Source organism: Solea senegalensis, linkage group LG20 (genome assembly GCF_019176455.1).
Source record: "Solea senegalensis isolate Sse05_10M linkage group LG20, IFAPA_SoseM_1, whole genome shotgun sequence".
In the NCBI taxonomy this organism is placed as follows: Eukaryota; Metazoa; Chordata; class Actinopteri; order Pleuronectiformes; family Soleidae; genus Solea; species Solea senegalensis.
In genome coordinates this window covers 13,957,387-13,976,283 of record NC_058039.1, presented here as the reverse complement: position 1 = coordinate 13,976,283, position 18,897 = coordinate 13,957,387, and the positions used below count along the sequence as shown (strand labels likewise).

The 18,897-nt window shown below is 40.5% G+C and overlaps 1 protein-coding gene and 1 non-coding gene across 3 annotated transcripts; one reads left to right on the top strand and one right to left on the bottom strand.

Moving 5' to 3' along the window:
• Positions 1-706: 706 nt before the first annotated feature.
• LOC122786986 lies at positions 707-812 on the bottom strand. The gene has a single exon (XR_006362533.1). It is a non-coding gene; the product is annotated as a U6 spliceosomal RNA (small nuclear RNA).
• Positions 813-4,556: 3,744 nt separating this feature from the next.
• Positions 4,557-18,279, top strand: lipea (lipase, hormone-sensitive a). Of its 2 annotated transcripts, XM_044052342.1 has the most exons (12): positions 4,563-4,633; positions 5,908-5,980; positions 7,715-7,953; positions 9,285-9,569; positions 12,317-12,407; positions 13,096-13,241; positions 13,342-13,527; positions 13,951-14,103; positions 14,204-14,348; positions 14,917-15,144; positions 15,991-16,382; positions 17,393-18,279. In XM_044052342.1, exons 2-12 carry the CDS (start codon positions 5,977-5,979, stop codon positions 17,633-17,635), a joined length of 2,112 nt encoding a protein of 703 aa, XP_043908277.1. In that variant the 5' UTR covers positions 4,563-4,633; positions 5,908-5,976; the 3' UTR covers positions 17,636-18,279. The 2 variants fall into 2 exon arrangements, with proteins under 2 accessions (XP_043908276.1, XP_043908277.1); XM_044052341.1 differs by lacking the exon at positions 5,908-5,980 and having other exon boundaries at positions 4,557-4,633.
• Positions 18,280-18,897: the final 618 nt, after the last annotated feature.

Here is an 18,897-nt window from a genome sequence, read left to right as displayed (position 1 = left end):
ATGAACGAAATCCAGTACATTACATGTGGGGGAGTTGGGATTCGAACTTGAAACATTGGAGCTCGCTAAAGTAGTTCACTGGGGGAGGTAGGACTCGAACTCGCGCCAGCGGCGTGATCCGCTTGTCTCCGACAACGACTGAGTTTTCCATATTTCGCCAGATATATTCGTAAGACTGCGTCCGACAAGCACCCGGCCAGCCGAAAACGCGGCCGTGAAGAACAGGAGCTTTTTATCATCGAATTCTGCATGTTCTATTGTCTTATTTGCACATCCCGACCTAGCAACAACAGCATGAATTTATTACGGTATAGTTTGTCGTAGAACATCGTCTAGTAGACAGCATGTAAGTTATGCCTTTTTTGTCTTCATAACAGCAAATACAACAGCATATACAACTGAAACAGCTTAAAGTTCTGCAAGGTTAGAACTTAGAGGGGACACATTTCTGTGTAGTCTGTATAGTGTAAAATAATGTAATGTATAGTATTTTTTTATATTTTTTCCATTCATATTTATATATATATTCAAATTTTCGCTTGCTGTGTGTACTGTATGTTATAGTGTATTATGTGTTTAACAGCTCTGTCATGCTCAGTGGAGCTGATCCCATCAGCAGAAACGCGGTGTGGCACACGCCGACTCGCACGCTTCGGCTCAGTATGGTAGTATTCTTTTTAAAAACAATATTAATTTTTTCTCGATGCAAAATGAGGAACGCTTCACGAATTTGCGTGTCATCCTTGCGCAGGGGCCATGCTAATCTTCTCTGTATCGTTCCAATTTTAGTATATGTGTTACCGAAGTAACACGTTTACAGGAAGGTTTCTGTGACGTATATATAGGGCTCAAGATCACCATGTAGTTCAGTCATGGTGGTCGGGGACGTTATAACCGTTAAGTTTGTTTTTATGAAGCTCTAAAACAGTGGCCTAGTGTTTATAAGCATTTCAATACAAATTATGTCTGTATAAGTCTTATTTTTACCATTTTCCTTGTATATTTTCCAGGTTTGTTGTTTGCAAGCTCCTGGGGCTGATGGGTAATATGTAAATTAGAGTCTGGTAAACTGCATACTGGAGAACAAAGAACCAACAAACTCTAATTTTCCACGTCTATTGAGCTTTAGCAAACATCACCGCCGTTCCCTTCCTTCTGAAATATCTGCTCATGGGTTTGAGCACAGCCTTTTTTGTCCTACTGCGTGTTCGATTATATGAATGTGCAGTACCTCGAAATGTCCACAGAGCGTCAGTGTCGAACCGTGTTGGCCATGCTTTTGAGTCGGTGGAGTTTGGCATAATGTGGTTTGTTGTGTCTGGACTGGAACTGGAACGGCGAGTCGTACTTCTTTCAATGGATTGCAAGATGTCAAATCGACATATATTAACAAATTGAATTTAAAATTAGATATATGTATACAGGATACATGGCTGGATGGATCAGATGGATTTCATCACAAAGGTATATATGTATGTATGTGTACATATATATGTATATGTATATATATATGTGTGTATATATATATATATGTATATATATATGTATATGTATATATATATGTATATGTATATATATATGTATGTATATGTATATATATATGTATGTATATGTATATATATATGTATATATATACATATATATATATATGTATATATATATATGTATATATATATATATATACATATACATGTACAGTTCAAGAGGAAATAGTGGTGATGTGCAGACAATTACCAACAGTGAAGGAGGAGGAAATAGTTATTAACGTATGGACCAATGAAGGTATGACGTATGAAGGTAAATATAGATACATTTAAAGAAAACAACATTCATCAACGAGCAGGCCCGCCGCGATCACGTGACCACGCACATTAACAAGCCTGTTAGCATCAATTGATAATAGAACAGACGTATAAACACATTTACCTCACTGGCAGTGTACCTTGAAAGGAATTAGAAAGGACCTGAACGGGTCTTCACTTTGTCCATGTCTTTACAGCAACACAAAACTTATCCTCCTGTTTCTCTGTCTCCAGCGAGGCAATCTGTCTCATGCTGCAGCATGCATCATGCCAGCGCCACAGTGCCTTCTAAACCTTCTTTGTGGTCTTCCTTATTTATGTACACAAAATAAACTCTTTTAATAAACGTACATTATTCTTATATTTAAATGAGGTTACTCAATGAAAAACCTTTTAATTACATGAAAGCCTGATGAACTGTATGGCTGACTATGATGGCAGCTACACTCCCACCAAATCACTGGTGATTTCTTTAATTAACTTGAATGTAGGATTGAAATATGAATATTTCCCTCTAGGTGCAATGAAAGATGTATTACTGTGTTATGGCAGCATTAATCAGCTTCCAGCAAAGTAACTGTCTTGTGAATAGGTCTCTCTAGGTCGACTGGTTTGGTGAGTCTCTTGCCTTGGTCATCCAGTGCTAAATCACTCATCAGCAACTGAAGCTTTCTCACACATCCATCTCCAAACTTCAGTGACCTTGGCCAGTGTCCACGTGCTTGTTGTTGATCATTAACTCTGATATATGGCTGGTCTTTGGCAAGATCGCTGGATGCTTGATGTGTGGGTGTAAAGCAGCATGCTCTAGCTGACCTCCCACCCTGAGGCCCCTTGCTTGTCCAAGAAAGGATTCAATCTGTGCAGCCTGTTGGCCTTATCTTTGGCTGTTATGTCCTTCTTGCATTGCAGACTTTGTATTTCCTCAGAGAAAGTTGCTCTTTGTACAATGCGTATGATGGCAAGTTCTGCATCATGTTCTGGATTGGCCAAAATGAACTCTCTCGTATGTTATGTTACTAGGAGGGAGATTTTCTTCGACAAGTAAAAACCTCTGAACTGCAGCCCAGTTAACTTGACTTGAAATGACCATACCTTTGGATGACAACATGGAAAGCTTTAATTGCACAGTCTCCTTCTGTGTGTCCAGAGTTTCTACCTTTTCATGCAAGATAAACGTCCCTTTGGTTATCCAGAAGTGCATAAACAAGAATTTCATTTTCTGGGTTACTTGTTATGGACAGCCATACTGGAATAACTGTGGACGGGTAGGTGCTAGTTGGGTCTTGCACCACTCTGTTGGTTAATTTGGTATTTTATTGGTCCTTCTAGTCTCCATCTTTTCCTTTGATCTTTCTTTCTCCTTGTTTCTCACTCTCCTGTTGTCCATCATTAGGTTCTTTCTTTCCATCTTGCTTGGCGCGGTCTTCGTGTAAACACGTTGGGTGCTTCCTTTTACATTTGTCACACACAATCCTCTTTTCACAGTTCTTTGAGTCGTGTCCTGCTTTTAAACATCCAAAACACAACCTTTTCGATTGCACAAATTGACTCATTCTTTTTTTGTCGTGCCAATAAACTTTCTACATGTGTAAATGCTATGATTTGGCTTCTCACAACAACATTTTTCTTCAGAGCTGCTTGCTAACACCTTCACACCAACACTACGAGTCTTGTGTGTCATTTTTTCAGAGTCACTGTGTCTAAACGCTCAATTTTTCTTTTCTTCCAGTGCATGTTTTTTGGCTGACTTTTAAGCTCTTGTTGTTCACGATCCATCCAAGACCCTTAAAGTAGCTTGGGCTGCGGTTTCTTGTTTCTTTACAGAGGACTGGCTTGAATGTCTTGAAGTTATGCTTGAGTGGCTTATAAACCTTGAACTTTTTTTACTCAATGAAAAAAAAAATCAATTACATGAAAGCCTCATGAACTGTATGGCTGACTATGACGGCAGCTACAAGTAAATATTCCCCTCTGTGTCTTGTCTCGCTGCCAGTTCGTTGATGTTCACAGCTCACGTTCCAGCATTCTTTTCCACAGCCACAGTCTTTACGTGTATTGAAACTTGCCTGCCTTTTTTGACCATGCCTTTTTGCCTCACGTTTTTGTACCTCTGCTGGATCTGATTGTCCTCCCGTGTACCGAACCTCTGCCTGGTAATAAACTCTGTTTACCGACTGAATCGTGTCCAGAATCCTGCCTTTGAGTCCTTTGTTCTGCCTTGCCCTCGTCCTTGACAATGTGATTGCAACAGATTTTTTTTATGTTTTTATAGGACACAGACGACAACAACAATAACAGTCTCTACCTTATTGTTAGCCTGCGGTTGTTTTGGCAGCAGGCTAACAGCTTCTCCCTTGTTGTCTGGTTTAGTCTGGTCAGGAAGTATAAAAAAGTCAAACTTTGTTGGGAAAAGTCCTCTGTTTAGTAGAGGTGGGTGATATGATCTTGAAATGATGTCACGATATTCCATCATGATGTATCGCAATACTGGTATTTGGTGCAGTATTTCGCAGAATTTCTAAATAAAAGTCTTCATTTTGAAAAATTAAAAAATGAAATACAGAAATACTTAATTATGACTTATATTAAGTGGTGGGCCACATTAAATTGATTTGTTTGAGACATTTGCCCTATATGTGACTATAAATGCTTTGTCGTTTAATACAGTAATACTAATCATTATTGCATAACACAATCTGTGTCATGGTGTCAACCTGTTGTCCAGGGCGCGCGCACCGTCTCGTGCTCCCAACGAGTGACGTCACCATTACGTGGAGCGGGCACTCGGACAGGCAGATACCGACAGAGGAAGTCGAAGATGCGTGTCGGTGAGTTAGTTTTGAAAATCCTGATTAAAACACCGTTTACGTGAACATATGGACGTAGACATGTAGCGGCTGTCTTGTTTGCGGTTTTAACGCGGCGCACCCGGTTCAGTGGCGAACATGAAACCGTTGTGACGGATGTTTAAAAACAGGAAGCAACAGGGCGTTTGTCGGTAAAGTCTTCAAACTTGTGTCACCGGTGAGTTTTGACACCGTGGCCGCTCGCGGTTAGCCACCGCTTAGCATGTTAATAAGGATTTAATGGGGACATGCTAGTAACGAGCTAACGCCGCGCTAACGTCGGAAACTGACACTGATGTGCTGTAAAGTGATAGTGACTGTGTGACAGTGAAAGGTTGACGTTACCTGTTTGCGTTCCATCACTTTAATCTTTTAGATACAGACTTTTATTTGTTAAATTGAGCGAGGCACAATAATAAATCCTACGGGAGCGAGACAAAGAAATAAAAGATTAATGTAAAATAATGGAAACCGCAATGTTTTGATGGGAGGAAGAAGAAGCTAAGGGGAGAAGGTAGTGAAACAAAATTACTGATGCCAACGGTCGTAAAACACTAAAAATTAATAAATAATCATGAACTCGAAAAGATGGGGAAAAGTAAAGGATAACTGAATCCAGAAGAATGCATAAATGCAATGTCATGGATGACAACGGCTGCTTAATCTCATCTGTCATGGTTCTTAAACTGTGGGATGTGCAGCACCAGTGTTACATGAGCTTCCTCTGATGTTACTTAGAAAATCAGAAATACTGTTCTACTGTATATACCATAAATTAAATAATAAGTGTCACCTTATCTCTCGCTCTATCTTTATCTGATTCTACTATACCAGTGTGTGAAGTATATGTGAGGAAGATGAGAAAGAAAGAATATTTATGTTGAAGAAGTGCTATTAACGGTAACATATGTCGTATTAACGGTTAGCACACCATAACCATTAGTTAACAGAGAACAAGATGGAAAAGGGTGTTAATGCAACATTATTGATGTAAACTGCCGTCAACCACCACTTCGAACTAATCAATGAAATGGAGAAGAAATAAAGAAGAAAAACATTGGAAAACCAATAATCTAAAATATTATATGTTCTCACTTACAGTACTTACAGTTACAGACTGTGGTCCTGTTATGACTGCTCTTAAAATATCTGTTGTTCTTGATTTTCAGTTTTCGTGCAGATAATTCTGTCTGGAGTTTATCCTGTAAAATTTATACTGTAAAATTAAGAAATATTGTGCTTTTTTTTTGTCATAGTTGCAGTTTAACATCTAATCTTGGCTCCTGCCGTGTCTGCAGAGACATACACACCATACTGAGGCCTCGATGGGTGAGTCGCGTCTCTTCATGTCTAATGCTGACTAGGGCTGCAATGATTAATCAATTATTAATAGACGATTAACTTAAGTGCCATCTATTTTAATTATTGATTAACTGGTTTGAGTGTTTTTTTAATTTTTTTTAATAATTAAAACTTTTAGATTTTTAAATGTGGAAATGTTCTCCTTACTTTGCTCCATTTAACAAAGAAATCATTAAAACAAAAATAATTCCGACATCATTATAATTTCAAGGTTTGGGGAAACACTTTTTTTCTAAACAACTAAATGATTTAATGATAAAAAAAGATTATGAACATAATCACTTGTTGAAGCCTATAAAACACATGAAGTCACTGGGTTGGTTGACTGCTCTTGTCAGAAACCAAATGTCGGCCTGTTGAGATACTGCTAATAGAAACAAAAACTAAAAAGTATGTGTCTTGACTGTGATAAAGCCTCCAGTGTCCAAGTTTCACTTTCAGCTGCTGTCGAGTCGACATACTATTTAAGATTTTCTATGTTTAATACCAGTTAAGCCAAATTACACAACAGGCCATGCGTTATTAATATGAAGATAAATGTGATAGGATAATGCATGTAAAATAGTATGACTGATGTAGGGCAGTTACCTGATTAATCGATTACTATTGTCAACTATTTTGATAATCGATTATGTGGATTGTGTGTGGAATTAAAACAAAGTTTTCAGATTTCTTAAATGTGAATATTTGAACAAAACAAGACATACTGTATAAGAACTTCTTCATTTCTTGGTTTGAACAACAATGATCAACATTTTCTGACATTTTCTGGACCAAACAATTACTTGATTACTAGAGAAAATAAGCAACGGATGAAAATGATAATTAGTTACACTGATGTCAGAGAGGTACACACTGCATCCTTGATATGTTTCCTGTATCTTCACAAAATGTCCATAGAAGAACTGCAGTGGTTGCAGTCTCTTCTATAAAAGGTTTTGCTTTTTATACTGCAGGTTGTTTTTTTTCAAGCTGTCTGATTTTACAGTATCTTAAATATGTGAATATTTTCTGGTTTCCTTGCTCCATATAAGAATTAAATAATTGAAACAAAAATTAACATTTGAGAACATCATCATTTCAAGGTTCGGAAAACACTGATCAACATTTTCCAACACTTTCTGACATTTAATGGACCAAACAAATAATCCGACAGAAATGAAAAGAACACATCTTTTAAACGCTTTCTTTTTTTTTTTATATATGTATATATTTAATGAACTTTCTCAGTCCAGTAGGGGGCTGCGACCCTTGGACAGAAAAAAAGTATTCAATATTTTCAATCAATGTAATAATTGATTTGCTGCTCGTCGTGTTTTGAGCAAAGCAACAAATCACACCATGTTTGTGTTCAGAGTTTATTCCACATCTGAATTATTGTTATTTGTTGCAATTACTTCGTTTGCACAGTTGTCATGAGTAAAAGGCACACACCAGAAACAGAGCTTCAAGGTTTCTGTCCTGAGGCTGTTCTGGAATTTTCACCCTTGACCAAACAGATAAGAGTAATCGCACAACACAATGAGCTGTGTCGCAGTCTGCGATCGCTCTATGTTTACTTAGGGTGATGGTATGTTTTTTTTTCAGGAAATGCATCACATGCCTGCTGTGTCAGGAACTACAGAGGCAGGTATAAAACAGCCTGAAAGAAAACACACACGCTTTTTACATGTTTGCTCTTTGTTTTTTTTTACCCTGCAGCCTCAGATATGGATTACAAGGTTGTGTTTGCAGCCTTGGAGTGCGTGTGCGAAGACAACATTTCCACTCTGTGCAACGACTCGTACAGCACTGTTGCTGAGCGCCTGGTCACATGTCTGCGACAGATTCAGGGACATGGCCGGGCTCTGGAGCCTATGGTCGCCATGCTGACCACCATTTACCACCACTATGACTTTGATGCACAAACGCCGGGGAATGGGTACCGCACCCTGGTCAAGGTATGACGACTTATGTCTTATTCTCAATCAACTGACAGCTGGACTGGATTGTATTATATCGCCCTAAATAGACGTGCCCTATGCAGAACAGACATGGAGTCATAATTACTAGCAGTGTACTAGCAGTCGAGCCGCTGACGTGCGATTCCATGCAGAACAATGAGTGAGTAACGTTAAGCAAGAGCAAATGACGTGATGTCTGGGAAATGAAAATTCCAAGATCTCTGTCTCACCAAATAAAATGACAAAGACTGACTTTGACCAAGATCCCAAGGACAATCACTTGTCCAAGATGCAGAGTGTGCTGCAAATCAGTAAAAGTGGACGCCATGGACGAAGCGTCGCTTATGATTTGCCGTGAAAGCTGTGTCAGCACATTCAGTCCTTGAATTTGAGGGAACTGGTCCTGTAAAGTCCTCAAAAAGTCAGGACTTTAGGAATTTATTGTCAACGAAGGTGCGGGAACCCTGTTTTAATGGTCAGAAATTACCAGTGGTTCTGTAGCCTGGCTAATACCAGACCACATTTCAATCTCACCGAGATAAGGTCCTATCTACATGGAGAAGGAACAAAACATAAACAATCTTTTCCTTTGTTGTATTGGAAAATGTTTTTCGTAAACACAGCATTGTTTCAGAAAATGTCTTCATTAACAACTTGTAATGTTATACTTATGCAAATAAAGCTTTATTTAAAAAAACAACAAAAAAAACAAAAACATAGAGCATATGCCTTATGTGCATGCTCAGTATCTTCTCCGGTTTTGGTGTATTTCTGTAGCAGTGCCACGTGCAGACCTGGCAAATGTACGACAGCGTTAAAAGGTCATTTTGGAGGGTAATGTGTGATTGAACACTTTGTTACATTTTGAGGACAAAACAGAAAAATAAGGTACAGGTTCAGTGTTCTTTGTCTGTGTGGCTAAGACCTCAACGACTCTTCTTATTTATTTACATTATTAATATTTAGCCGTGTTTCAACTGAGTGGAACGGTGCATATTTTTTTGCGTTTCCAGTAATAGTAAGTAATAGTACCAAAATAACCAGCCTCAACCTTTCCATTTAAGGTACCAGAGTAAAATGGTACGTTATGGTCAGGGTGGAGCTAGACCAGCTTCACCCACGACAGTCAGCCGATTGGGCAACAGAAAAACTTCACTTCCTTGCGATCAGTGTCTCTTCAGCGCCCAGTCTATTCTCATACACCGCCCAGTATGACATCATGCTACATATCTCACTGACAGGGCTCAACGGGCCCAACATTTGTTTCCTTACAAAGACTAAATGTCACTTGAGAAGTCATGTCCTTTCTTTTCTTCTCATTTTTTCAGGTTCTGCAAGCTTGTATTGTGCACATCATTCACAAGGGCCGTTACATTGCTGCTAACTACACCAGTGCCTTCTTCAGGGCCGAACACAACGTGTCTGAGATGGAGGCATACGCCAGCGCCCTCTGCCAGCTGCGTGCCTTGCTTCACCTCGCCAAGCAGCTGATCAACGACAACCAGCACGGTCAGTTGTTGTCCCCAAACGACGGAGACCTGAGCCACAGGTTTGTGCAGGAGTACAGTTCCATGCACAAAGCCTGTTTCTACGGACGCTGCCTGGGTTTTCAGGTGAGACAGTGCCACTAAATAATAAATGCTTGTTAGATATAGAGAGAGGAACGTTTGTCTGTCTCATCAATGTCCAGATGTTTTGTTTGACATGCTTCACACTTGGGACTTACTACTTACTAAGGGTGCCTTAAGACAGACTTAATACTTGGTATATTCATTTATTTATGGTTTATTTTATGGTTTATGGTATAGGGACATATACAATAACATAGACAGCACTGCTATCAGTTGTCCAATGCCTGCACCATAGTGTTTCTAGATGCGAATCACTTAGTAGTGTCTTAAAAGGAGGTCCGTAGTGGTACCTTTTATGAGAAGAATTGACAGAGCTAAATGGTCGTCATATGCAAGTAATCTGCCTAAACCTCACCCAACATGTCAATGTCTCCACCCACAATAAAGGCCATACCCTGGACCTAGTTATCACTGACTCCCTCACAGTCACTGAGCTCCATGTAAATGACATTGGTGTGTCTGACCATCAGGCAGTCAACATGAAACTCCCCCTACCTTCTCCTACACAAAACCAAAACGTACAATAACTTTCAGGAACCTAAATAACATCGATTCCCCCTCTTTCAGTCATCATCTCCAGCTTCTTCTCTCACCTACATCCTCCTCAGTCTCCAACCTCGTGGATTTTTACAATAACAGTCTATCCTCCATCCTGGACTCTCATGCACCATTGAAAAAACAAACAGTCTCCTTCTCCCGGTCTGCCCCATGGTACACAAAGGAGCTGAGGCAAATGAAATGACAGTGCATAAGTTGGCCTACCAGGAACATCAAAGATCTTACACTAAAGCCCTTTCCGTGTCCAGGTCAGAACACTATTCCACAATCATCAACAATAACCCAGGTAACTCCAAGCAGCTCTTCTCTACAGTAAATCACATTCTCAAACCTCAGATCACTCCTTACTACACTTATACAGACAGTAACTGCAACAAGTTCCTTGAATTTTTCACCTCCAAAATTGACAATATCTGCTCATCTATCTTAACACATCGTCCCATTCAAGACATCCCAGCAATTTTCAGCACACATTTCTCACATTTCATCCACACAACACAGCAGGAGGTTGAAAAGATCATCCGCAGATCCAAACCATCCACACACAACCATTCCATTACCTATCTCATAACAAAAATCATTGATCTTTCTCTCTAAACAGTGTTCCTCCCTCCCTCAAAACAGCTTTGATAAAACCTCTACTCAAAAAAACAACCTTAGACCCAATCCCTCTGTCAAATTACAGATTTCAAATCTCCATTCATTTCCAAAATCCTAGAAAAAGTTGTTTCCATCCAGCTTCACAACCATCTCAAATCAAATTACCTCTATGAAAAATTCCAATCTGGTTTCCGCCCTTGCCACAGTACAGAAACAGCTCTCAACAGAGTCACCAGTGATCTGCTGATGTCCTCTGACTCCGGTTCCACATCCCTCCTCATTCTTCTTGACCTCTCTGCTGCGGTCGACACCATTGACCACAACATCCTCCTCCACCGTCTCCAGCACTTCACCGGCCTCTCTGACACTGCCCTTCACTGGTTCCACTCCTATCTCACTGACAGTGCCGGTCCTGGGGGATGCTAACTCTTGCCCCCACATTGTCACCTGTGGGGTCCCCCAGGGCTCCGTGCTCGGTCCAACCCTCTTCACCATCTACATGCTTCCCCTCGGGTGTGTCTTCAGCAGGCATGGAATTAATTTCCACTGCTATGCTGATGACACACAACACTACCCTCTGCCACTGTAGCAGAGTCTCAGCTCCTGCCTGGAGGAGATAAACTCATGGATGAGTCAAAACTTCCTGCAGCTGAACGGCACAAAAACAGAAGCCATCCAAACCAGTACTCCTCAACAACTCCGCTCTTCCCCCATAACCTCAGTTTCACTTTTTGGCCACAACATTCCCCTCTCTCCCTCCGTTACCAACCTTGGGGTCAAGTTTGACTCTCTCCTTCAACAATCATGTCACCCACATCTGCAAAATCTCCTTCTTTCACCTCCGTAACATCTCCAAACTCCGCCCCTTCCTCTCCCTTCCAGCTGCAGAGAAGCTCGTCCATGCCTTTGTCTCCTCCAGGTTGGATTACTGTAACACACTCCTCATCGGGATCCCTGGCAGGAGCCTCCAAAAGCTCCAGTATGTTCAGAACAGCGCTGCCAGGGTCCTGATGAGGGTGCGGAAGTACGAGCACATCACCCCCATCCTCCACTCCCTTCACTGGCTCCCCATCTCCGCCTGCATTGAGTACAAGGTCCTCCTGCACACCCACCACTGTGTGCACATTGATGATCCTCACACCGCACACGGCACCCAGGACACGGCTCAAGACCATGGGGGACAGAGCTTTCAAAGCTGCCACTCCCCGTCTGTGGAATGCCCTTCCTGACCAACTCAGGGCTCCACAGACAGAGGCTGCTTTTAAAAAAGAACTCAAATCCTACCTTTTTAGAAAAGCATACAGCTAATTTCTTTTATTATCTTGTTTTTAGTCTGTAGCACTTTGAGATTTGTTGTTCGAATGTAAAGTGCAATACAAATAAAATCTGTTATTATTGTTATTATTATCTAAGTATAAAACGACACAATAAACAACACATTGCTACTGAATCAAGCACGATTTCCTTCTGAAAACTGTGACGTTTGCAGCCGGTTTCAAATGACCAGGTAACAAGTTTCAAGGTTTTTTTGGATTGTATATAACATACTTGCTATATCTGTCTTCCCGCAGTATTCTCCTTCTCTGCGTCCATTCCTACAGAGTGTTGTCATCAGCATGGTTTCCTATGGAGAGACATTTGGTAAACAGCAGTCCGGGTTTGGTGAGTCTCTGTCTCTCTCTTTCTGAGCTTTTGATGTCAACTGTTGTGTCTCAGTTTAGAGTCTGCAGCTTTTAAAAGTACATAAGCTGTCAAAAAGTGTTGGGTTAGGGTGAGGGTTGAGAGAGTAGAGCAACTATCACTTTCAAATAAAAGTGACATTTGTGCAAAATATTGTGTACAGCGTTGTCATTGACTAACAATACCTAGCCAGAGACAGTGTACATTAATTAACATTTCTGTAAATGCACCACTTAGCCAGCTATTTTTAATCTGTAGTCTGGAAAGTCAATACATGTCTATTAATAAAAATCAATAATCAAACGATAACTGAACAACACACAACTGACATAATAAGACAAACAACACTAAGACAACATGTGAGGACATAAGACAGACTAAAGACATAAGGACAAACTGAGTTACCCAAGATAAAACTACAGGTGACAGCATTGATATTTCTATCCATCTTCTTCTCTACTCAAATGGAACGTGGTTAACTCAATGGTGATGTCACCCCAGTTCCCGAGTGGGTGTTGGGTACAATATAACCCAACACCCATTGCTCCTAATTCTCCTCCTAGAATTAGGAGCAATGGCTTTTCCTAATTCCAGGAAGGCTGCTTATACCTAAGATTTACAGATATGATCCTCTTTAAAATAATAATATAATAATCTTCCTTCTCTCCAGGTGTGGCAGCACTTTCTCTCCTCACATCAGGGAAGTACGTCATTGATCCAGAGTTGCGAGGAATTGAGTTTGAACGCATTACCCAGAATCTGGATCTGCCGTTCTGGAAGTCCTTCTGGAACCTCACAGAGTCCGGCCTTATAACAGTAGGCACGGTCAAATACTCTGCCTCCCATGCCGTCATTACACAAAGTGCCTCCTCACTGTTGTCACTTCTCATTCTCCTGTGTTTGTTTTTCTGTCCAGGGCTTCAGCAGAATAACTTCGAACCCAGTTCAGCTGAACTTCACCATGACTGTGCCTCCTGAGACTTTACACCTTCCTCTGGCCTCAGATCCAAGTCTGACAACCACTGTGTCCCCTCCAGTTGCTCTCTGGGGCCCAGGACCCGTGCACATGCGTCTGATCTCCTATGAGCTTCGAGAAGGACAGGTAAGGAGCTACAGCTCTGAAAGAGTGCAAATAAAAAAAAACATCAAAACAAGTTCATTTGTATGTGTATATATATATGTGTATATATACATATATGTGTGTGTATATATATATATATATATGTATATATACATACACACACACATCTTTTAAATCCTGACATTACAAAGGTTTATGTTTATATAATTTAAACAGTGATGAAAGATGAAAAGAAGAAGAAAAAGGGTGAAACAACCATAGAATGTTTTTAAATATAAGAGAACTGAGGAAGCCACGGGTTGAATTTTGAATTACAATTATTATTTTTTGGTACTACTAGGAACCTTCCTAGAATTGGAAGCAGTGGGCAGATTGTCTTCAGGAAAAATGATTTCTCCTAAAATTTTAAGTGGCTTTGTTGTTGTTTATGTGTTGACTTGACAGGACAGTGAAGAGCTGCTGGCCTTGTCCAGATCTGTCCCTCCTCCCCTCTCCGCCACTCATATGCCCTGGGTACAGAAGCAGCCCCGCTCTCCATGGCTGCTCATCCACTTCCACGGAGGAGGTTTTGTTGCTCAGACGTCCAAATCACATGAGGTACAGCACAGGAAGTGGCTTGAAGGAAGCGCTGCTATGGGAAGCTGCTTGTTTGCTCTTCATTATACAGCTTTTGTCGTTGTGTCTGTCTCTCTCTTAGAGTTATCTTCGTAACTGGTCCAAGGAGTTGAACGTCCCCGTCCTCTCCGTCGACTACTCTCTGTCGCCTGAGGCGCCTTTTCCCCGAGCACTGGAGGAGTGTTTCTACGCCTACTGTTGGGCCCTGAACAACTGCCACCTGCTGGGTTAGAGGAGCACACACTACATCACATAGTAATAAACACACCACACACAGGCCCAACATTTGTATTACACTGTTTAGAGTCATTTTGAGGGGTTTTGTGTGTTTGAACACATTTCATGTTACTTTTTAAAAAAGAAAAAGATTGTTTAGGAAAAGTCGTGTTCTTGCTTTTGTTCTCTCTGATTTCAGGTTTTTCACTTTTTATTTTCCAGTTTTGGTGAATTTCTGTAGCAGCATTACAGCGTCACATATACTTTGTGCTTATGTGTGTTTGAAGACATTTCTCTGTGTTTTCGGAAAGACAGTTGCTATTTGTGTGGTCAGTAGCTTTACCTTGTCGGAAATGTGTGTGGCTGCTTGCTTCCTGCACTAAAGTCCAGTTGTTGCTTCCCTGATGCCAGCAACTGTGTGTGTCTTGGCTTTATTGTTTGAAATGGTTTGATTAGATTTATCGAAGTGACACAAACAAGGATTAAAATGTATGCTAAACAGTGTTTTAAGCAGTCTTTGTTCTTCACTGTGTTTGACATTGTCATTAGTGTGTGTGTGTGTGTGTGTGTCTCTCTTAGGCTCCACAGCAGAGCGGGTTTGTCTGGCAGGTGACAGCGCTGGAGGGAACCTCTGTATCACTGTGTCCATGAAGGCCATTTCCATGGGCGTTCGAGTCCCTGATGGCATCATGGCTGCCTACCCTGCCATCTTACTCACCACTGATGCCTCGCCCTCCCGACTGCTCACGCTCATTGACCCGCTGTTGCCTCTAGGTGTTCTTGCAAAGTGTCTCAATGCCTATGCAGGTATGTGGGTGTGGAAGTGTGCGTGTGTGCTCACAGAATCACGTCTCATGCCTCATTTAACACAGGAGCACATTCTGGCGCCATTGCAACAGAAAACGGATCATATCAAAAATGATTTGTATATAAACAAGGTCATGTGGGTAGAAAAGAAATATGTAAATGAATAACAACCAGCTGTTAGGCAGAAACAAACCAATACAGCGTTTGTATTAACCCATAGTTTAACTTAAGTGTTTGCTGCTTTAGACTTAATTTTCTCCTGCACCAAATTCCATGGAGAAAATCAGCAATTTTAGCTCTCAGAGATATACGGAGGCTTCTGGTCTACTTCTTCCTCATTTTGGTTAGTTTGTATCACTGTAAAGTAAATCTGAACAAAGAATTTCAATCACTGAAGTCACAAAATAACACATTTAACTTAGACAATGGAAACTCACTGATTTTCTCTATAGTGTAGGGAAATGAGCTTTTTAGAATGTGACTCAAACGGTATCTTTCAGTTGGACCAGGCTGTATAATGGCAGGGACATACTCTTCAGATATCTTGGACTTAAACAGAAATAGATTTTATTAGATGAGCCTTATGTTTAGTGACTAAAATCTGTTTGTTTGTCGCTTTGAGCATACAAGTGTGCATTTGTGTGTAAGTGTGAGTTCAGTTCCTCCAGTGGACACACTCCCATTATTTCAGACCAGGGAATGTTACTGAATTTTACAGAATTTGAAACCTACATTTTTTTAATAATTTACATTTGGTGGTTGAAACTGTGAGGTGACAAAGACACAAGTGATGTTGTTGCAGTGTTGTTGTTTCTTTCCTGACCTCGCCTTGTGTTTCCATCCCAGGTGCAGAATCAAACGTGGTGCAGCCTTCAGTGACAAACAACAGTCTGAGCTCTTTGAGCAGAGACACGGCCGTGCTGCTCAGCGATCTCACCCAGGGAGCCTCCAACTGGATCCAGTCCTTTCTGGACCCCATGCTGACCTCAGGTGGAGCGCTCTCCATGTCATCACTGCAGAGACGGCAGCAGAGCAGCGAAACCAGGAGGACATTGACTCAAATCTCCGAGCCAAACGCTGTTTGTCATGTTGATTACCCACAAGGCTTTGAGCCCTTACGCTCTGAGTGTCTGGCCTTTATCCGCCCGACCTCCTCTCCCATCATCAGGAACCCGTTTGTGTCCCCGGTGCTGGCTCCAAACAACCTGCTGCGAGGTCTCCCGCCTGTGCACATCGTGGTAAGAGAGCGAGAGACAGTTTATTTACTTAATCTGTGTTTTAGGCTTAATTTCTGCTAGGGCTGCAACAATTAATCGATTCTCAAACCATTCTGATAATCTGAGTGTTTTTTAAAGAATTAATTTTTTCATTTTCTTAAATGTGAGTATTTTTCTGGTTCCTTTGCTCCGTATAACAATCATTTTTGTCATAATTTCCAGGTTTGGTGAATGCTGATCAACATTTTCTAACTTTTAAAAGACCAAACAAGTAATCAATTCATTGAGAAAATAATTTAAGATTAATCCATGGTTGGTGGATAGAGGAAGAAGAGCTGAGAGTGTGGATGGTTGTGTGTCTGTCACATTTCAACAGATATCTTTTGCATTTCTTATCCAAAACAATGTCAGTTGGCACTGTGCACACTGGTGCCCTTAGAACAGGGGTCTCAAACTCAAATGACCTGTGGGCCACTGACTGTCTCATCTGGTCAGTCGGGGGCCAGTCAAGTAAAAAAAAAAGCCCAATTTTTTTGGGAAAAGCAACAGTTGCGGTGGATGAGCTCAAAATGACATATCAATCAATATGCCATATTAATTTCTTTTTTTATATGTACTCTTGCCCCGTGTGAGCTTTTCTGTCTTTTATCCATTATTCTGTACAGCACTTTGGTCCACTGTGTTTGTTTTGTGCTTTACAAATAAAGTTGGATTGGATTGGATAATTAAGTATAAGTAAAGATATAAGTGCTTGTTTTAATATGCAACAATAAAAAAAACATATTTATGATGCAAAATTAATCTATTAATTTAAAAATAAAAACATATAGAAATGACTCGTTACAACTTGATATTGTTTGGAGGGCCACATGAAATCGATTGGGGGGCCACATGTGGCCGCCAGTTGGAAACCCCTGCCTTAGAAAGTATCCTGCCAAGCCTGTCAAGCAAACTGTTGGATAGTTATGCAATTAACAGACAGACAGATTTACAGATTCACAATATCCCCTGGTTCCCCTCTGTCTCCTCAGGCCTCTGCTCTGGACGCCTTGCTGGATGACTCTGTGACGTTTGCCAAGAAGCTGCAAGACATGGGTCAGCCTGTGAGTTTGACGGTCGTGGAGGACCTGCCCCACGGCTTTCTCAACCTGTCGCCGATCGCCAAGGAGACGGAGTTTGCCTTGGAAACCTGCGTGGCACGGATAAGGGAGGTTTTTGAGCAAGAAAGAACGACGCCTGCTCTTCTCAAACGGCCAAAGAATGAAGTCACTTAAGTAAGAGGACCAAAACGTGTGTGATTTTTGTGGATGAAGAAGAGAAAGTGATGTGTGGTTGAGTGTTGTGCAATAAGTTAAAGGAAAGTTCAGGGAGGATTATGGGGATGAACCAGATCACTGTAAAACAAACAGGAAGAAGCTTATTGAGGCTCTGCACTTGAAACCTGTACTGCACAACATTTTCTGTTCAAAAGAAAAACTAATAACTTTAACTTTCTCCACTAATAATACAATTATTACTACTACTTTTACTACAAGTATTTTTCTACTAAGATTGATATGATAAAGATGCAGATTTACACAGTAAATGAAACTTAACACTAAACAATGTGGTTGTAATTTTTAAAATAATGTCATTTTTAATTTTAAGTATTTCTGTATTTCCATCGTGTATGAAGATTTACTTGTATAGGGAACACATTTGTGATGCATTATCATTATTAATGTTATTATTTTATAATTTGGATTCACTGAATTGTGTTCAGTTTGTCACATGTTTACAGCTCATGAAAAAAAAGACCCTGTATTCACCGACAGTGTGTGGATGTGACGCGTTATATTGTAAATTAATGTACATTTCCTCATGATAAATATTTACCACAGGTTATTTAAAGTCTGTATTAAATCAGAAATGCAAACATTTCCAGTGTTGTTGTACTGATGTTATCTGCTCTGTGTGTAGCCTTCAGATAAACCACATGACTCCATGTTAGTTGTGTTTTGTATAATAATATAACACAGTAAACAAACGCACATTTTTCTCAAAGAAACCTGTTAGTGTGTGGTTAATTTGCTTAATACAAATGTAGAAAATAACAAAATCAAATAAAAACCGGAATGAACAAACAGTGTTTGTTTAGAGGCAGGTTTGGAACATACCTTGTGGCCTAAAGGTATTTTCCTCAAAATCACTTGGTTCTATTCATTGCCTTTTACAATGTGATTGCACCCCTGACCTACTTTCTGCCTCAAAATATTGTCATCAACATCATCATTATCTACTGCTTTATCCTCCACCAGAGGGTCGCGGGGGGTGCTGTGCCAATCTCAGCTACATCGGGCGATATGCGGGGTACACCCTGGACAGTTTGCCAGTCCATCGCAGGGCCACACACACATGGAGACAAACCATTCCAAAATATTGTGATTTCACATAATAGGGGGCCCTTTAGGGGGAGACTTTAGTTAGGGTCTGTTTTAGAAATAATGTATTGATTTTAAATGTTACTACACATTTAAATAGCCTGCATTTCCTCAGT